The sequence below is a fragment of the Petaurus breviceps genome, unplaced genomic scaffold (assembly GCF_028583685.1).
Source record: "Petaurus breviceps papuanus isolate PSGF00001 unplaced genomic scaffold, PetGlider_PUasm1.0 214, whole genome shotgun sequence".
In the NCBI taxonomy this organism is placed as follows: Eukaryota; Metazoa; Chordata; class Mammalia; order Diprotodontia; family Petauridae; genus Petaurus; species Petaurus breviceps.
Genome location: NW_027185863.1, coordinates 10660479 through 10680165, shown reverse-complemented (window position 1 = coordinate 10680165; position 19687 = coordinate 10660479). Strand labels below are relative to the sequence as shown.

Sequence of the window (19687 nt, the reverse complement as noted above, 5' to 3'; positions counted from 1 at the left end):
TTTTTTGGAAGGCTTTTTTTTTTTTACTTTGTAGCCCCAACCCTGGCTTTGAATATTGTAGATAATAAATTTTTATTAAACTGAATTAATGTGATTTATGCAGAGATGCTATAAAAATATAAGCAAGAGGAGTGAGAGCTAACTAGATCTGGGAAGAAGGTGAAGGACAGGAGAGTTAATTACTTCCAGTTTATAGACCAGGAAGATGGTGGTACCATCAATAGAAAAAGCAGCAGGGATGAGGGAGGAGTGAGATGCTTAAATTAAGGAAGATGAGTTCCATTTTGAACTTGTTTGAAATGCTAATATTAGGCACATCTTATCAATGTCCACTTTGTATTGAGGAACAGGCAATAGATGATGCACCAGGGAAAGACTGAGAAGGAAACAGGCAGGTGGGAGTGAGTTAATCAATCAACATTAAGGGCCAACTATGTACCATGCCTAGAGAAGGAAATGGCAAACCACTCCAGTTATCTCTGCGAAGAAAACTCCAAACCGGGGTTACGAAGAGTCCAATAGGAACCAGAACACGTGCCATACACTGGAGGAGCCAATGGGGGACAGCATACCAGAGGAGGCGGTCAATAGCACTAACGCCTTCAGAAGACAAAAAGGTTAAGGACCAGGAATAATGAATAAGTTGTGACGTTACAATGGAAAGACAGGTGAGAGGTGAAGAAATGGAAGGCCAAAAGCAGTATGAATTTAGGAAGAAAAAAGAAGACAGCTTGGGGTATGGAAAGGTCAACTGGAAGTGGTTTTGGGGGGTTTTTTTCAACCCGCATGAACATCTTTGTAGACAACTCAGCATTTATTGGATGATGAGCATGATGCTGAGCACTAGAGACATAAAGAAAAAAAATCAGTCCCTGGCCTCAGCAAACTTAAGCTTCTACTGGAAATGGAACCAAAGAAATGGTTACTGTGACAAGATCCTGAAGGAAATGGGATAGAACCAGAGACCCAAGTAGAGGGCTCTCTTCCTTAAAGCCTGGGGTAAAGAATGTAGCGTGTGCCGGATGATTATTTTGAATTTTAAGGAGAAGGCTGAGTATGAAGTGTGGAATAGATTATGTGTTCATATTTTGTTGGTAAAGTAGTTGTTGTAATCTGTTGGGGGATGGGAATGTGGCACTGAGGCCTTGAGGGAAGTTTGAAGCAACTGCTTTACATATGACAGTAATACATGGAGGGGAAGAAATGCAAGAGGCAGCCACGTATGAGGTAAGGTCATAGGCATTTATAATGGACTCAGGAAAAAGACGGACATTCAGCAGCAGATAGGAGGGTTGATCCATGTTTGAGGATTGGTGGGTATGAGTGTTAAAACGGGACAAGGGATACAGAAGGTTAACAACAGTGTGTAACGTCCATCTTTTAAGAGGACCAGTGGCATCAGAGGGTGACATCTTGACTTGTGCATGAATTAGATTTAAGTGAGGCAGAGTTGTACAAAGTCATCGGCCTCACTATCTCTTCCAGAGTTAGTGAACTCTAGTGGCAAGACCAAAGTCAGGATGGCCTGGGATTCAGTAGATAACCTTGGTGTCTCTGATGTGTAACCAAGCTCACGGCACCCCACAGTGCCTGCTTCAGCCACCCTCATGGCCACTGGAACATATGCCATTCCACGGTGGGATTTTTCACATACTTGGGGTAGACACCCCTCAACACACCACTGGATTTGTGGCACTTCAGTTGCCCCCAACCTAGTTTAGCCAACTGCCAAGACAGTTTACTGTGCTGTGGTCACTGAGCGTTCTACAGCTTCTTAGAGCCGTAGGTGAGAGCTGAGTTCCAGGTGGACACCAAAGGTGAATGAGCAGCCCTAAAAAGGGCTTGGCAAGGCCTCACACCAGGGGAGCTAAGCCTTGAACAACCATATACTCCTTTGCATTGGTATAAGGGAGGCAGCTGGTCTTGGAGATGGTGGTCATCACTGCTTCTCTCCTCAGCAGTAGCACACTTGGGCCCTTGGAGGGGGGAAGAGGGCTTGGGGGCACCCCACCCTACTAGAGAATTTATTTTTATCTTTTGAGAGCTAGAGTTAAGCAGAGGATCTGAGCTACCAACCAAACTGTTCACCCAGACCTTCAGTTCATGGTTTTGTCCCTCAGGGGTCATCACCATAGCTGCCTACTCAACATCAAGAAGGATGTAAGGCAGTGCTGAGCAAGACTAACTTTCTGGGAAATTTAGAGACTGAATGTAGACTACATTCAGAATTGGCATTGCTATTACAAACATAAATGTCTAACCATACATATAAAGACTAAACAAAACTAGAAGCAAAAGGCAGACAAATAAAATTATTTTTAGATTTGAGAAAACATTTGAATTTCACCGTATGGTAGTAGGATGGCTCTAGTTCACTGTTGTGCTCATGCTTATGTGACTTCACATGGATCCACATCTTTTTTTGCTTTTTGGAGGGCAGTTGGGGTTAAGTGACTTGCCCAAGGTCCTCCTGACTCCAGAGCTTGTGCTCTACTCACTGCGCCACCTAGCTGCCCTGATCCACATCTTTTGAAAGCTGCCAGTTGTGTTCAGTCACAAAGAAAGAACCACATGGGTTGACATACTTTATTTAGGTACAAATACTTATACAATGTGTACAGTTTAATTTTAAATTATTATTATTATTACTTAATGCCCCAGATAAAAATATTTCTCTTCAGAAATCAATGTGTAGCTCACATCCTAAGTGGAAAACAGAATGGCATTATTTTGAATCATTAAAAAAAAATCATTATCAAAGTTTACTGAGAGTGTAAGTATTTTATACCCACACATATGAGAAAAGCAGTGAAAACTTGGTCCCGTCCACTGTGGAAGAGACAGTTGTCTCAGCAAGTGCAGGAGGAATGTGGAGTTGAAGACATGGTTGGTTTATCCCTGAGCAAGCAGCTTTTCTCTACAGCTCTTTCGAAGTTTGGTGATGGTGGCTGTGGACAAACTTCCAGGTTCTGTAAATATTTTCTGGAACAGAGAAAATTAGTGAGGAAATGGTCTGCAGCTTCTTAACCCATCAGTATTACTGGCAGAGGATTATGGAAAAAGAAGACTCAGAGATGAGAAGGCTTGGGTGGGCTGACCAATCTGTTGCATTGATAGATGGAATATGCATATGGAAATATCACAGATCCATTAACATCCCTATCCTTAAACCTATCACTCAGTTGAAATAAATAGACAATTACAATTTACTAAGTGGTTCCTATAAACAGGACTTTTAACAGCTTCTAGAGGAAATGAAAACCTGGGCATGAGACCATCTATTTATAACATTTAATTACGACAAAAGAATTCTTTTATTTTTTTTCCCGTTTTCCTGGAGCATTTATTTCTGTATTTCTCCTTTGCCTCCATTGTTCCTTGCTTCTCTCCTCAGCCTTGGACCCTTGGAAGGGCAAGAGAGCTGTCCCAAATAGAGTCAGCTCGTGTAGGGCAAAGATTATTCCATTTAAAAAAATTTTTAAGGGGGCAGCTAGGTGGCTCAGTGAGTAAATCAGGAGGACCCCAGTTTGGTTCTGGCCTCAAGACATTTCACACACACACACACACACACACACACACACACACACAAACTAGCTGTGCAACCTTGGGAAAGTTACTTAACCCCAATTGCCCTCCAAAGGGCAAAAAAAAATTTTTTTTACCCCTTGGGCATAGCACATAGTGGGCATTTAATAAATGTTTATTGAAGGAAATAATGAATTCTTTAGATCTTTTAATGAATTTGTAGTAGTATCAAAAGTATATACAATTAAATCTTACAAAAAGCACCCTCTTTATTCAAAATACTTTATATTATATATAAAACATTAACATTGATAACTGTACTATGTGTCACTGCCTCGGTAAGAAATTGTGGGAAGGGAGCAGTTAAGTTAGGACCTAAAGGATCCTCCACAAACACCCTCAGGTAAAGCCCTGAGAAACTCCAGAAACAATAACAACAGAACAAAAGAGAAACAGCACCCCACAAAAAGCCTGCCAGAGTGCATGTGCAGCCCAGATCCACAACAGCAGACAGAGGTCAAGGCCAGGCCCAGGAAGCCTTCCTCCCAGGACAATGAGCAACATCTGCTTGGGACCTTTCAGGGTCACAGCAAGAGATGAAGCCGGATGGAGAAGGGGTCAAAGCCAAAGCCTGAGTTAAGCAAGTTGAAGACTGAACCAAAAGCCCAGGAATTCTTATGGAAGGATGTCCCAGACTTAGCCACTACATCTAGGGCTTGCCATCAAGAGGGGCTTGTCTATGCCATCCAAAAGTAGAAATAGATAAAGCATTTTTAAGCACATACTATGCACAAGGCACTAAGCTAAGTGCTGTGGACAGAGACAGAAGCAAAGCAGTCCCTTGCCGTCTCATTTTTTGGAGGGGAGGGCAATTGGGGTTAAGTGACTTGCCCAAGGTCACATGGCTAGTAAGTGTTAAGTGTCTGAGGCCGGATTTGAACTCAGGTCCTCCTGACTCCAGGGATGGTGCTCTATTCACTGTGCCACCTAGCTGCCCCAGCCCTCTCATTTTAATGGGAGAGGACAGGACATAAAGGGAAGCTGGAGAAGGGAGAAGAAAGCAATATGTATCATGGAGAGGAGATTGCCAGGAAATGGTATGGAGGCCTGGTTCCTAGCAAGATAAGGTCAACATTCAGCTATCAGAGCCAGGCGATGCAGAGGCAGACTACAGGGAAAAGAAGGTGATGGTCAGAGGGTAGGCAGTATGGTTGAAAAGATGGCTGGGGAATATATGAGAGGGAGTAGAGTGTGACCTAAGCATTATGCCTCAATCGACAAACTGAGGCAGAAGATAGGAGGAAAAATAAGAAAATGACTCAACAATGAAGAAATACTTTGGATCGAGAGAGTAGAAGTATTTGGAGAGTAACTCCAAATAAGTTCAAGGAAAGTCTCAGAGAAAAGAATGTTCTGGCCATAGGGAAAACTAGAGTATCTGGCAGAAATGAAGTTAGAGATATAAAATGTAATGTTAAATGAAATTACAACTAGGGAAGAAAGAATGGCAAGTAGAATTAATTGGTTAGAACAGAAGACAGTAACCTTTAACCAAGAACTAGTCTCCCTGAAAAGTAGAATAACCCAAACAGAAAGCAGTACTTTTATGAGAAAACAAAACTCTAAAAGATTAAAACAACAACCAAACAGGGGAAAAAAGTAAATGATATACCATCAAAAACAACTGACCTGGAAAATAGGTCAAAAAGACATGTTTAATAATCAAAGATTCATTGAAATGCCTGAAAATTGTGACCAAAAACAAAAACAGAACTGGGATTCCATATTTCAAGAAATTACAATGATCATCATAATCATCACTACTATTTATATGCTATACATAAATTTTATAGATTTATTTATATAAAATATAAGTATAAAATATACTTCATAGATGAAATGTTTGTATAAAATAGTTTAAGTGTATATTAATATATTACATAATATGTAAATATTTTATTTATTTATTAAATTTTATATAGCACTTTAAAAGTTGCAGAGTACTTTGCTGCTCGTTCTCTTTACAACACATTTGTAAAGCAGATAGATGTTGGGGGGTGGAGTCAATATGGGGGAGTAGAAACAGGACTTCTGCATGCCTCCTGCTCCCACCTCTTCCAATTCATGTAAAAAATGACTCTAAACAAACCGGAGCTACAGAGCCCACAAAATGACAGAGAGAAGCTAACTTCCCGCTAAAGACAGCCCAGCAGGCAGGAAGGGGCCAGCACAGCACTCTGGGAGCTGAGCCCAGGTTTTAGCCTCAGGGCAGCCACAACCAGCCACTGGCTGGAAGGACTTCAGATCACCAGCAGCTGTGCTGGTTTTCAGAATTTTCAACCCAAAGATGCTAAGGACACAGTGAGAGATCAGTGCAGTGTGGATTTTGTGAACCAGGAGTTTGGGAGTACGGTCCAGCCTTTACCCTCTGGAGGGAGAAGCAGCTGAGGCACCTCGGCTGCTGCCACCATGTGGCTGCTTCAGAGCTCCTGGCTTGCAGATTGTAGGGGAAATAAGCAACCAGTCTGAGGGGTAATTACTCTTGCTTTAACCTGCTTGGATCTGGATTGCTATCTGGGGTGGAGGTCCTAGGGTGTGTGACCAGTTTGCCAGAGTGTGTGGAGGCTTCAGAGAGAGCACCCAACTAATAACTCCAGCAGCTGCAAAAACCCCAGCGATTTGGGACAAAGCTCCCCTTTCTGATAGTAGAGTTCTACTGTGGTAAAAAGCTCAAAAGTCAAGTAATTGAGTGGCAACATGAGCAAGCAGAGCAGTCCAACATTAGACTCCTATTTTGGGGACAAAAAGCATCAAAGCATAGAACAGGAGGAAGACAATGCAGTCAGAACTCCTGCACCAAAAGCTTCCAAGAAAAATATGAGCTGGTTACAGGCCATAGAGGAGCTTAAAAAGGATTTAAAAAAAAATAAGAGTAGTGGAGGAAAAATTTGGAAGAGAAATGAGAAAGATGCAAGAAAATTATGAAATGAGAGTCAACAACCTGACTGAAGAAAATAACACCTTAAAAAATGCACTAACTCAAATGGCAAAAGAGGCTCAAAAAAGCAACGAGGAGAAGAATGCCTTAAAAAGCCCAATTTGCGAGATGGAAAAAGAATCTCAAAAGCTCACTGAAGAGAATCATTCCTTCAAAATTAGATTGGAGCAAATGGAAGCTAGTGACTTTATAAGAAATCAAGATACTATTAAACAAATCCAAACAAATGAAAAAAATAGAAGGCAATGTGAAATATCTCACTGGAAAAACATACCTGGAAAATAGATCCAGGAGAGATCATTTAAAAATTATTGGACTACCTGAAAGCCACGATCAAAAAAAGAACCTAGAAATCATATTTCAAGAAATTCCCCAGGAAAATTGCCCTGATGTTTTAGAATCAGAGGGCAAAACAGAGGTGGAAAGAATCCACCGATCACCTCCTGAAAAAGATCCCCAAAAGAAAACTCCTAGGAATATTATAGCCAGGTTCCAGAGTTCCCAGATCAAGAAGAAAATTTCACAAGCAGCCAGGAAGAAACAATTTGAATATTGTGCAAACACAATCTGGATAACACAGGATCTGGCAGCTCCTACACTGAGGGATCGAAGGGCTTGGAATATGATATTCCAGAGGTCAAAGGAGCTGGGATTAAAAACAAGAATCACCTACCCAGCAAAACTGAGAATCATGTTTCAGGGGAAAATATGGTCATTCAATGAAATAGAGGACTTTCAAGCATTCTTGATGAAAAAAAAACCAGAGTTGAATAGAAAATTTGACGCTCAGATACAAGAAGCAAGAGAAGCATGAGAAGGTAAACAGGGAAAAGAAATCATAACGAACTTATTAAAGTTGAACTATTTACATTCCTACATGGAAAAATGATAAATGTAACTTAAGAAACTTTTCTCAGTATGAGAATAGTTGAAGGTAATAGAAATGTGTGTGTGTGTATATATATATATATATATATATATATATATATATATAAAATATATTACATATATGTCTATATAGGATATATGGGTATATGAATACATATGTGAGTGTGTGTATATATGTCTGCAGGTATACATAGACAGAGGGCACAGGACCAACTGAATAGGAAGGGATGATACTTAAAAGGTGAAATTAAGAGGTGAGAGAGGAATATAATGAGAGGAGATGAGAGACAGAATGGGGTAAATTATCTCATATAGAAGAGGCAAGGGAAAACTGTTAAAATGGAGGGAGGGGAAGAACAGGAAGGCAAAAGGGAATGAGTCAACCTTATTCTCATTGAATTTGGCTCAGGGAGGGAATGAAATACACACTAAATAGGGTATCTCACCCTACAGGAGAGTAGGGGGGAAGGCAATGAGAGGGGAGATGATGGAAGGGAGGGCAGGCTGGAGGGGTAGGTAAGTTGGAAGCACCCACTTTTGAAAAGGGACAGGATCAAAGTAGAGAACAGAACAAGTGGGGGGTGGAATAAGATGGAGGGAAATATGGTCAATCTTTTACAATATATCTACTATGTCCTTCACTATGGAAATGTTTTGCATAGCTACACATGTACAACCTATATTGAATTGCTTATCTTCCCAGTAAGGGTGGGTGACAAGGGAGGAAGGGAATGAATCTGGAATTCAAAGTTTTAAAATATACATATATATAATTATTATTATTATTTTACATGTAACTGGGAAATAAGATATAAAGGCACTGGGGCATAGAGATCCACCATGTCCTACTGGAAAGTCGGAGGGGGGATGGGGGAAGATATGGGAGAGAGCAGATTGGGGGAGGCGGTATACAATGGGATCATTGTTTTGGGGTGGTGGGTAAGGAAAAATGGGGAGAAAATTTGTAACTCAATATCTTGTGGAAATGAATGATGTAAAGTAAAAAATTTTAAAAAGTTAAAAAAAAAGCAGATGTTACTACTATACTTATTTTACAGATGAGGAAATTGACTTCTTAGAAGTTCATTGATTTCTCCAAAGTCACACACCTAGTGAATAAGATGGATTCAAACTCAGTTCTTCCTGACCCCCAAGTCCAGCACTTTATGCATTGTACAACGTAGCTTCCTCCTAATGGAAAATTCATTTATTAGAGCCAGAGGACAAAATGAAAATAGAAATGATGCACTGGCCATCTCATGAAAGAAATCCCCAAAGGAAATGAAAAGTGGACAGCTGACATTTCTCTTTTAAGGACAAAAGGCAAAAAAAACCTGTGTTAAAGCAGTGATTAAGTTGAAAGACAAGAGCTGAACAAATGGAGTGTTATGCTACACATTCCCCAACAGAGTGAAACCCCTATGTATGAAAACACAGAGAGGGTATTTTTTCACCAAACCTGTTCCTCAGGACAAGGGACTGATTTTCCAAGCTATTAGCTTCATGTGGCAAGAACAAAATAAAAGCCCAGATAAATGAAAAACAGTAGTTGCATGAACAATTCAAAAGAAAGAAAAGTATCAATGTGGGAGGATGATGTTGAGAGAGGGGACAGGGGAGGGAGAGGAAGAGATGAGATAAGACGAGATGAGGAAGAGAGGAAAGGGGAAGGAAGAGGGAAAGAGGGAGGGGAGGAAGAGAGAAAGACAATAAAATATAAATGGGGGAGAGAGATGGAGAGATGGATGATGGGTGGAAGATAGATAAATATTCCGTGTTTACAGTGTTCTAGCCATTCCATGAAGCAGGAGAGGTACAGAAATCACTGAGTCTCGGAGTTGGAAGGAACCTTAGCGGCTACCTACTGCAATCTGTAACCCACAAAAGTATTCTGTACAGCTGACAAGTGGTCATCCAGTTCAAGCTTGAAGCCTTCCAGTGAGAGGGAACTCACTGCTTCCCACTTCATAACAATAGCAAAAACACTTTAAAAAAAGAAAACCTCAATTTGCCTCTTTGCAACTTTTACCTTCTACTCCTAATTCTTTCCCACAAGGACAAGCAAAACAAGTGTATCTCCTCTTCCATGTCACGGTCCTTCAAATACTTGAAGATTATTATGTCCTGCCTCCTCTATCTTCACTTATTCAGGCTAGCCAATTTCTCCAACTGACCCCTTGAATAAAATGAACTCGGCCCTTCATCATTTGGAAGACATACTCTTGATGCCCTTGGGCTCTCTGACATCCATATTAAAATCTGATTCCCAGAACTGACCACAATAATTGTGGTCATCCAGCTAGAGTGGGTACTATCTCCTCCTTATTCTTGTATCTCTGGTCTGCCTCTCATTACAATCCAAATGGGTCAAGTGACTTGAACTTATCAAGGGCATCCAGGTGCTCCTCATTTATCACAAGTATCAACTTACTGTTAACCATTTTGTTCTGTCCTTTCCAGTCTAGGGATCATTATCATTGGCCGAGAAAACAGAAATGAAATGAGGATTGAGAGACACTTCACTTCTCTCCATCCACTGAAAGTGCTCTCTCCAAAATTACCAATGATCTCTTAACTGCCAAATCTAATGGCCTTTTTTCCTCATCTTTCTTTGCTCTCTTCTCAACAGTCTTTGATGCTGTTGAGGATCTTCTTGTTGGTACTGTTTTCCCTCTAGGTTTTTGTGACACTGCTTTCTTCTAGTTCTCTTCTCACCTGTTGGATCCCTCCTCATTCTTCTTTGTTGGATTCATCTAGGTCACACTCACTAACCATGGGTATCCCCCAAAGGCTCTGTCCTGAACCTTCCTTTGTAACTCTGCTATACTATTCCTTTCTGGTGATCTCATCAGCTCCCATAGAAAATGATCATCGCTAGGCAGATGACTCCAGTTCTAATCTCTCTCCTGACCTCCAGGCTTGCATCTCTGTTTATTAGACAGCTTGAACTAGATGTCTGGAGACATCACAAACAGAACATGTTCAAAATTGAACTTATTATTATCTTCCCTCCAAAATCCCTTCCCTCTTCCTAACATCCCTATTACTGTCAAAAATATCACTACTCCCTCCCCCATTCACCCAGGCTCAAACCTGGACATCTTCACTCTTTCATTTCCCATACTTAATATGTTGTTATGTCATGTCAATTCTACCTTTGTAACATCCCTTGTATATGCCCCCTTCTCTTCTGACACTGTCACCACCTTGGTGAAGTCTCTTATCACTTCATGCCTGAGTCAAGTCAGCTGCCAAATTGATTCTCCTTAAGCACGGGTCTGACCATGTTATCCCCTATTCTATAAAGTCCACCAGGATCAAATATAAAATCCTGTGTTAGACTGCTTCCCTCCGAGTTCCCGTTTGGTTTTTTGCCAGTAGCTCTCCTCAAGTCACTGCTGCCCTGTGGTTCCTAGTAGGTCACAGGGGCACTGTTATTGCCGTCACTCAGTTCCACTGCTACCTTCAGTTCAACTCTCTTCTTGCAGATTCATTATCTGGTCTAGGGAATACCTCTCAAAGTATGAAATCCCTTTCATGCTTCCATGTGCGCTTGCCCCTAGCCTTTTGAAATTTTCTGCTTTTTTTCCTTTTCTTTGTTTTAGCCCTCCGGTTCTATTACAGTTCACTCTTCATACACATGGCTTCTTCAGGTAGCTGAGGGAACTCTTTCCTTCCATTCTGGGTACAATGACTCACTCATGGTGAATCTCTCCCACTTGTTTCTTCTAAAAATTGGACTACGTACTTCCTCTTTGCATCAGCATCTTCTAATGAGTCTTGGGGTTTAAAATGGAGCAGTCTTATTTTTTGTTTTCCTCCAACACAGAAGACCCCATGACTTCTTTTTGAAAGTTCTCCAAAAGAGAAGAGAAAATGAGAACAAAGAGCTATGTCCTTACCATATCTACACTACATATGATTTAAAACTTAACCAGTAACTGCTGGCAAACTAAATGAAATTAGAAGCATGTTCTTAAAATGAACTAATATTTCAACAATTTAGGCTTATATTTTTCTTTAGCTTTTATATTTGTGCTATATTTCTTGCACAAATTTCCTTCCCTGCCTTCTCACTGTGGCATGCAGATGACCCTGGTTCCCAAAGGTTATGTCATCATAGCACGAGTCCTAGCAGGTCCTAACTAAGCTGGAAAAACTTTGAATATGGTCCTACAGATGGAATGATTATGTCTGTTGTTTAAAAAACTAGCTTACCTAAATTCAAGTTATCTTCCAAGTTACAGTGGGATATTGAGCTGCCGTAATGGAGGCAATATTTATGCCAACAAAATTTTGTATCCTTGTAGTAAGTGCTTTATTCATTTAGTGGGAGAAGGATTTCCAGACTCTTTTGCTTATTCCACTTTGCTTCAGTTTTGTATAAAGTCTTCCTATATTTCTCTGTATTCTTCATATTCATTATTTCTTAGAGCACAGCAATATTCTACAACATGTATATACCACAAATTATATCATCATTTCTCAACTGACTGGAATCTCATTTATTTCTCATTGTTTACTACCACCAAAAGGGGCTACATTAAACATTTTTGCATATATGGGACCTTTTATCTTATCCTTAACCTTCTTGGGGAATATGCTTAGCATTAGAACCTCTTGTTCAAAGAGTAGGAAAATTTTTGTCACTTTCTTAGAATAATTCCATATTATTTTCCAGAATGGTCGAACTAATTCACAGCTTTGACGACAGGCATGTGAGAGTGCCCATCTTTCCATCGGCCTTCCTACATTAACTAACTCCATCATTTCCTAGATTCTTTCCTTAAATACACACATGTGCAACATTCTTCTGGGAAACCTAATAAAAATTCTTACTGAGTACTACATTAAAGGACAGAATTAAAGACAAATCCTAGGAGTCGGTCTTACTAAAATTGAAGCCACTGGTGATTGCTGAATGTATGAGCTACCTGGCAAGTCCAGAGTCCCTCACTTCTCTTAAGTTTTTCCTGCCAAGGAAACAGGCCTGGTAGGATGCAAGCCAGCTCCTAAGGCAATTAAAAGACTGGAGGCATTAGCTTTCACTCACAGTACTGCATTGTCACTCTGATGAGGCAGAAGCAGCAGGAACTGAAACTTCCAGGGGGGTCTTCACAATTTCCTCATCTCCCCAGCACAAACTGGTGTATCTGTCATCTTAACTTTCTCCTTTACAAAGCCACGGAATTTTTGATCGACCATCTGGAAGCCAAAATTAACCTGAGAACACTTATGTAAGCCCCCTAGAGAACTTGGAACCTGTACTAACTTACTCTAAATAGTCCTTTAATAGGCTCTGCAGCTGACAGCATGTTAAGGTTTGCATCTTACTTAACAACACTCATGTCTTCGCACCCTATGAGAGTACTATCTATATTCTACTTTGTTCATCTCATTAGCACTGGGGTATATCTTTTAAATGTCTACGGAATTTCTCTAAGATTGCCTCCTAATGCAGGAAGGATGTTACAGTCTGCATTTATGTAGCAGTACCAACACCCATGCAATCCTGTATCCTTGAAATTTCACAGTATCTATCTCTCTCACACACACCTTTAAAAAGCCACTAAGATTTTTTTTTCTTTTCTTCAACAAGGAATCTAATCTTCCCTTGGACAACAGTGTCCTGAATAGGGTTGGATTACTCCAAAGAATCAGGCCAGGAAGATTTCCATGACGCCAGGCCCCTAGACAGAGTTTCCAGTCACAGTCCTAGCTGTTCTGCTTCTCCCATCCCCCTTCCTGTTCTTGATTTGGTTTCTTAACTGATTACCCTGGATCTTTAATGGTATACTTAGCAATACTGTGAACTCTCAATTTTCCATAAGAAACGGGACAAAATTAAATCCACCGAAATCTAGTCCACATTTTTAACTTATCTTCTCTCCTTCCTTCCAAAGACTTTTGAGAGATGCAACATAACAAATAAGTCTTCAGTTTAACTTTCTCTGCAGGACCCCTTCTCCTTCCATTGCCTCCACCCCCTACATAAAGGTAGAGCTCATATCTTCCCATGAGGTAGGTATGAAGAAATTGTACGAATCTACCTTAGAGGACTTCCAGGGGACAAGCCAAGATGGCAGAGTAGTAAAAACACTCAGCTGAGCTCTCTCAACATTCCTCTCCAAACAACTTTAAAATAACGCCTCAAATTGAATTCTTGTCCTTTTCTGACTGTCCAATTAATTTAAGACTAAGGGGTTATCTATCAAGGTTTCAATAATTTAGCTGCTATCAATCAATCCATCAACAAACATTAATAAGTTCCTAAAAATTGGCAGGTGTTGTGCTAGTTGAAGGAATTAAAAATACACAAATGAAACAATCTCTACTCCCCAGAAACTTAAATGCTATTTAGAGAGACAGGAGATATACATATAGATATACACATTCTAGCCCAACACAACTGAGAAGGTTGGAAAGAGAGATCTATGATATGGGCCAAACTGGAGCCAGTGGGGGAACACTAATGGTGGGATAAGGAGGCAGCAGCTGAGGCAACCACAGCTTCAGGGACTCTCAGAAAGAGGTTACAGGGACCCTTGTACTTGCACTGCATGCAGCACCAGAGGCTGTTTGGTAACTCCATTGCCTATAACCACTCCTGGATCACAGTTTAAGGGAAGAAAAGGACACTTTCAGTTAAGATAAAGAGAAAGCCCTGAAGGGCAGTATCACTTTTGGTCACTAGGGATCAATTGCAATCCCAAGAGATCTGGTGCCCTTCATCTGGAAGGACTACAGTGCAGACCTGGGGAGCAGTGACCACACCTTCCCCCAGATCACATAGCCTTGGAAGTACCAAAAACTTACAAGAACTAGCTCTGAAAACAGCAGTGTGAAAAAAGCCTGAAGCTTGAGGAGTTCCCCTCCCTTTCACTTCTCACCTATTAAAAAAAAAAGATAAAAATCCCACCAAACTATTAATTAATCCTTTAATTTAAAATAACAAATATGCATAGTTGAACAAAACAAATTCCTGTATTGGCCCTATCAAAAAAAGATGAAATCATTACAGGCCATAGAGGAGCTTTAAGAAAGGTTTTGAAAACCAAATAAGTGGGGCAGCCAAGTGGCACAGAGAGTAAGAGCACCGGCTCCAGTGTCGGGATGACCTGGAGATTGAATCCCGGGCTCAAACACTTAGCACCCACTCAGAAACACCTGGCCGTGTAACCTTGAGCAAGTTTCTTAACCCCAATTGCTTAGGGGTGGCCAGGTGGCTCAGGAAATAAGAGCACTGGATCCACTGTTGGGATGACCTGGGATCAAATCCAGGCTCTGATACTCAGCACCACACCCAGAAATAACTGGCTGTGTAACCTTGAGCAAGTTACTTAACCCCGATTGCTTAAAAAAAAAAAACAAATAAGAGAAGTAGATGAAAAATCTGGAAGATAAATGAGAATGATGCAAGAAAAACATTAAAAGAGGGGTGGCTAGGTGGCACAGTGAGTAAAGTGCTGGCTCTGGAGTCAGGAGGACCTGAGTTCGGATCTGGCCTCAGATATCTAACAAAAAAAAAAAACTAGCCGTGTAACCTTGGGCAAGTTGCTTAACCCCAATTGCCCTCCAAAAGGCAAAAAACAAAACAAAACAAAATATCATGCTGTGAATGATGGCCTGAGATGTTTGGGGTAGCTAGGTGGCACAGTGAGTAAAGTGCCGGCCCCGGAGTCGGGAGGACCCGAGTTCAGTTCCGGCCTCAGACACTTAACACCCACACAAAAATACTAGCCATGTAACCTTGGGCAAGTTACTTCACCCCAATTGCCCTCAAAAAGGCAAAAAAAAAATCATTAAAAGAGAGTCAACAACCTGACTGAAGAAAATAACACCTTAAAAAATAGATTAACTCAAATGGAAAAAGAGACCCAAAAAGCCAATGAGGAGAAGAATACCTTAAAAAGCCGAATTTTCTTGATGGTAAAAGAATCTTAAAAGCTCACTGAAGAGAATAATTCCTTCAGAATTAGATTAGAGCAAATGGAAGCTTATGACTTCTTGAGAAATCAAGATACTATTAAACAAATCCAAACAAATGAAAGAATAGAAGGCAATGTGAAATATCTCACTGGAATAACCACTGACCTGGAAAACAGATCCAGGAGAGATCATTTAAAAATTATTGGACTACCTGAAAGCCATGATCAAAAAAAGAACCTAGAAATCATCCTTCAAGAAATTCTCAAGGGAAATTGCCCTGATGTTTTAGAAACAAAGGGCAAAATAGAGGTTGAAAGAAGCCACCAATCACCTCCTGAAAAAGATCCCAAAAAGAAAATTCCTAGGAATATTATAGCCAGGTTCCAGAGTTCCCAGATCAAGGGGAAAATATTACAAGCAGCCAAGAAGAAACAATTTGAATATTGTGGAAACACAATCTTGATAACACAGGATCTGGCATCTTCTACACTGAGGGATCGAAGGGCTTGGAACATGATATTCCAGAGGTTATAGGAGCTGGGCTTAAAAACAAGAATCACCTACCCAGCAAAACTGAGATTCATGTTTCAGGGGAAAATATAGTCATTTATTGAAATAGAGGACTTTCAAGCATTCTTGATAAAAAAAAAAACAGAGTTGAATAGAAAATTTGGCATTCAGATACAAGAAGCAAGAGAATGAGAAAGTAAATAGGGAAAAGAAATCATAAGGAACTTATCAAAATTGAACTATTTACATTCCTACATGGAAAAACAATAAATGTAACTTATGAAACTTTTCTCAGTATGAGAATATATATGTGCATGTGTGTGTGTGTATACATACATATATATGTCTATATAGGAGGGTATATGAATACATGTGAGTGTGTGTATATATGTGTAAAGGTATACATAGACAGAGGGCACAGGACAAATTGAATAGGAAGGGATGATACTTAAAAGGTGAAATTGAAAGGTGAGAGAGGAATATAATGAGAAGAGATGGGGAGAGACAGAATGGGGTAAATTATCTTATATAGAAGAGGTAAGGGAAAACTGTTACAACAGAGGGGAAGAACAGGAAGGCAAAAGGGAATGGGTCAACCTTATTCTCATTGAATTTGGCTTAGGCAGGGAATGACATACACACTAAACTGGGTATCTTGCCCTACAGGAGAGTAGGGGGGAAGGGGATGAGAGGGGGGATGATGGAGGGGAGAGCAGGTTGGGGGAGAGGGAAGTTAGAAGCACACACTTTTGAAAAGGGACAGGGTCAAAGTAGAGAATAGAACAAGTGGGGCGTGGGATAGAATGGAGGGAAATATAGTTAATCTTTCACAATAGATCCAATATGGAAATGTTTTATAGCAACATGCATACAACCTATATTGAATTGCTTATTTTCCCAGTAAGGGTTGGTGACAAGGGAGGAAGGGAAAGAATGTGGAATTCAAAGTTTTCAAATCAAATGTTTAATAAAAATATATATATATATATATATATATATAATTTTTCTTTTACATGCAACTGAGAAATAAGATATACAGGCACTGAGATATAGAGATCCATTTTGCCCTGCTGGAAAGTTGGAGCAGGTATGGGGAGAGGATATAGGAGAGAGCAGATTGGAGGAGGGGGTATATAGTAGGATCACTGTTTTGGGGTGGCGTGTAGGGGAAATATGAGAAGAAAATTTGTAATTCAAAATCTTGTGGAAATGAATGTTGTAAACTAAAAATAAACATAAAATTTAATTAAAAAAAAGAAATTAAAAAAAATTCTCAAGAAAAATTGCCCTGATATTCTAGAACCAGAGGGCAAAATGGAAATTGAAAGAATTCACCTATCGCCTCTTGAAAAAGATCCCCAAAAGAAAACTTCTTAGAATATTATAGCCAAATGGAAGAAACAATTTGAGTATTGTGGAAACCCAATCAGTATAAAACAAGATCAAACAGCTTCTACATTAAGGGATTTCAGGGCTTGGAATATATTCTGGAGGTCAAAGGAACTAGGATTAAAACCAAGATTCACCTACCCAGCAAAACTGAGTATAATAATTCAGGGGAAAATATGACCATTCAATGTAATAGATAACTTTCAAGCATTCTTGATGAAAAAAATAACAGAGCTGAACAGAAAATTTGACTTTCAAATACAAGAAGCAAGAGAAGCATGAGAAGGTAAACAGGAAAAAGAAATCATAAGGAACTTATTAAAGTTGAACTATTTACATTCCTACATGGAAAAACAATAATTGTAACTCGGAAGACTTTTCTCTGTATGAAGACAGTTGAAGGGAATATATATGTATATGTATATACACATACATATATATGTATGTATAGGAGGGTGTAGGTATATATAAATATATATGTGAGTGTGTGTCTATGTATGTACATGTATACATACACAGAGGGCACAGGATGAATTGAATAGGAAGGGATAATATCTAAAAAATAAAATTAAGAGGTGAGAGAAGAATATATTGGGAGAAGGAGAAAGGGAGAGGAGACAGAATAGGTAAATTATCTCATATAAAAGTGGCAAGAGAAGACTGTTACAATGGAGGGGAAGAGCAGGAAGGTGAAAGGGAATGTGTCAACCTTACTCTCACTGAATTTGGCTTAAGGAGGGAATAACATACACACTCAATTGGGTATTTTACCCCACAGGAAAGTAGGGGGAAAGGAGATAAGAGGGGGGCGATGATAGAAGGGAGGGCATATTGGAGGAGGGGGTAGTCACTTTTAAAAAGGGACAGGGTTAAGGTAGAAAATAGAATAAGTTCTCGGGTTACTAGGTTGTGCAGTGAATAGAGTACTGGCCCTGGAGTCAGGAGGACCTGAGTTCAAATCCGGCCTCAGACACTTAATACATACTAGTCATGTGACCTTGGGCAAGTCACTTAACCCCAATTACCCTGCCCTTCCCCCTCTAAAAAGCAAAAAATTAAAAAAATTTTTAAAAAAGGAAATAGAATAAGTGGGGGGGGCAGGATAGGATGGAGGGAAATATAGTTAGTCTTTCACAATATAACTACTATGGAAACGTTTTATGTAACTATACATGTACAACCTATATTGAATTGCTTGTCTTCCCAGCAGGGGTGGGTGAAGCGGGAAGAAGGAAAAGAATCTGGAAATCAAAGTTTTAAAAACAAATGTTTTTAAAAATTGTTTTTTACATGCAACTGGGAAATAAGATATACAGGCACTATGGTATAGAAATCCATCTTGCCCTACTAGAAAGTTAGGTGGGGGCATGGAGGAGGATATAAGAGAGAGCAGATTGGCATAAGAGGTATTCAGTAGGCTCGCTTTCTTGGGGTGGGGGATAGGGGAAAGATAGGGAGAAAATCTGTAATTCAAAATCTTGTGGAAATGAATGTTGAAAACTAAAAATAGATAAATTTTTTTTTTAAAGCGATTGGAGTTAAGTAAGTTGCTCAAGGTTACACGACCAGTTATTTCTGGGTGTGGTGCTAAGTATCAGAGCCTGGATTTGATTCCAGGTCATCCCAACTCTGGGGCCAGTGCTCTTACTCACTGAACCACCTGGCCGCCCCTAAACAATTGGGATTAAGTAACTTGCTCAAGGTTACATGGCCAGGTGTTTCTGGGTGGGTGCTAAGTGTCTGAGCCTGGGATTTGATCTCCAGGTCATCCCGACACTGGGGCTGGTGCTCTTACTCGCTGTGCTACCTGGCCGCCCCTAAAATTTTTTTAAAAACAGAATAAAAGTATATTTGTCTCATTCTGTACCCTAAGTCCATCCCCTCTCTTTGAGGAAATGGGCAGCTTATTTCAGTATGGGTCCTCCAAAATTGCAGCTGGTCATTGGGTTAAGCAGAGTTGTTGTTTGTCTCTATAATGTGATAACACCTAAATATTCATACACTAATTTTATTTAAAGCCCTGAAAGATATGCTGATGAGCAGTAAATTAGCTAAGCAACAGAATGAGGAAAAGAAGCAAAAGTCTACATAGCTTTTCATTTAGTTGTCCTTGAATAAAGCATTTATGAAATATGAGTGTAGTATAACTTAAAACATTATTTTTAGTAGTAGAGGGGTCAAAAAAAATTGTTTTGAGGGGGGAAGCCAAGGCAATTGGGGTTAAGTGCCCAAGGTCACACAGCTAGTAAATGTGCCAAGTGTCTGAGAACAGATATGAACTCAGGTCCTCAACTCCAGGGCTGGTACTCAATTCACTGTGTCACCTGATTTCCCCTCAACAAATTTTTAAAAATGTAAAAACCATTCTTTAATTATGGGCCAAATAAAAACAGTTAGATGGGCTAGATTAGGCCTCTGGGCTGTAGCTTGCCCAGTTCTGGTCTGGCA

The 19687-nt window shown here is 40.0% G+C and overlaps 1 protein-coding gene across 2 annotated transcripts in view; it reads right to left on the bottom strand.

The window, feature by feature from the left end:
* Positions 1-2572: 2572 nt before the first annotated feature.
* The window catches only part of GRTP1 (growth hormone regulated TBC protein 1), an 83114-nt gene continuing 65999 nt past the window's right edge, over positions 2573-19687 (bottom strand). For both annotated transcript variants that reach the window (XM_069094080.1, XM_069094081.1), the window contains exon 8: positions 2573-2982. In XM_069094080.1, coding sequence (XP_068950181.1) covers positions 2893-2982 — 90 coding nt within the window. In that variant the 3' untranslated portion in view covers positions 2573-2892. The remainder of the gene's footprint in view (positions 2983-19687) is intronic.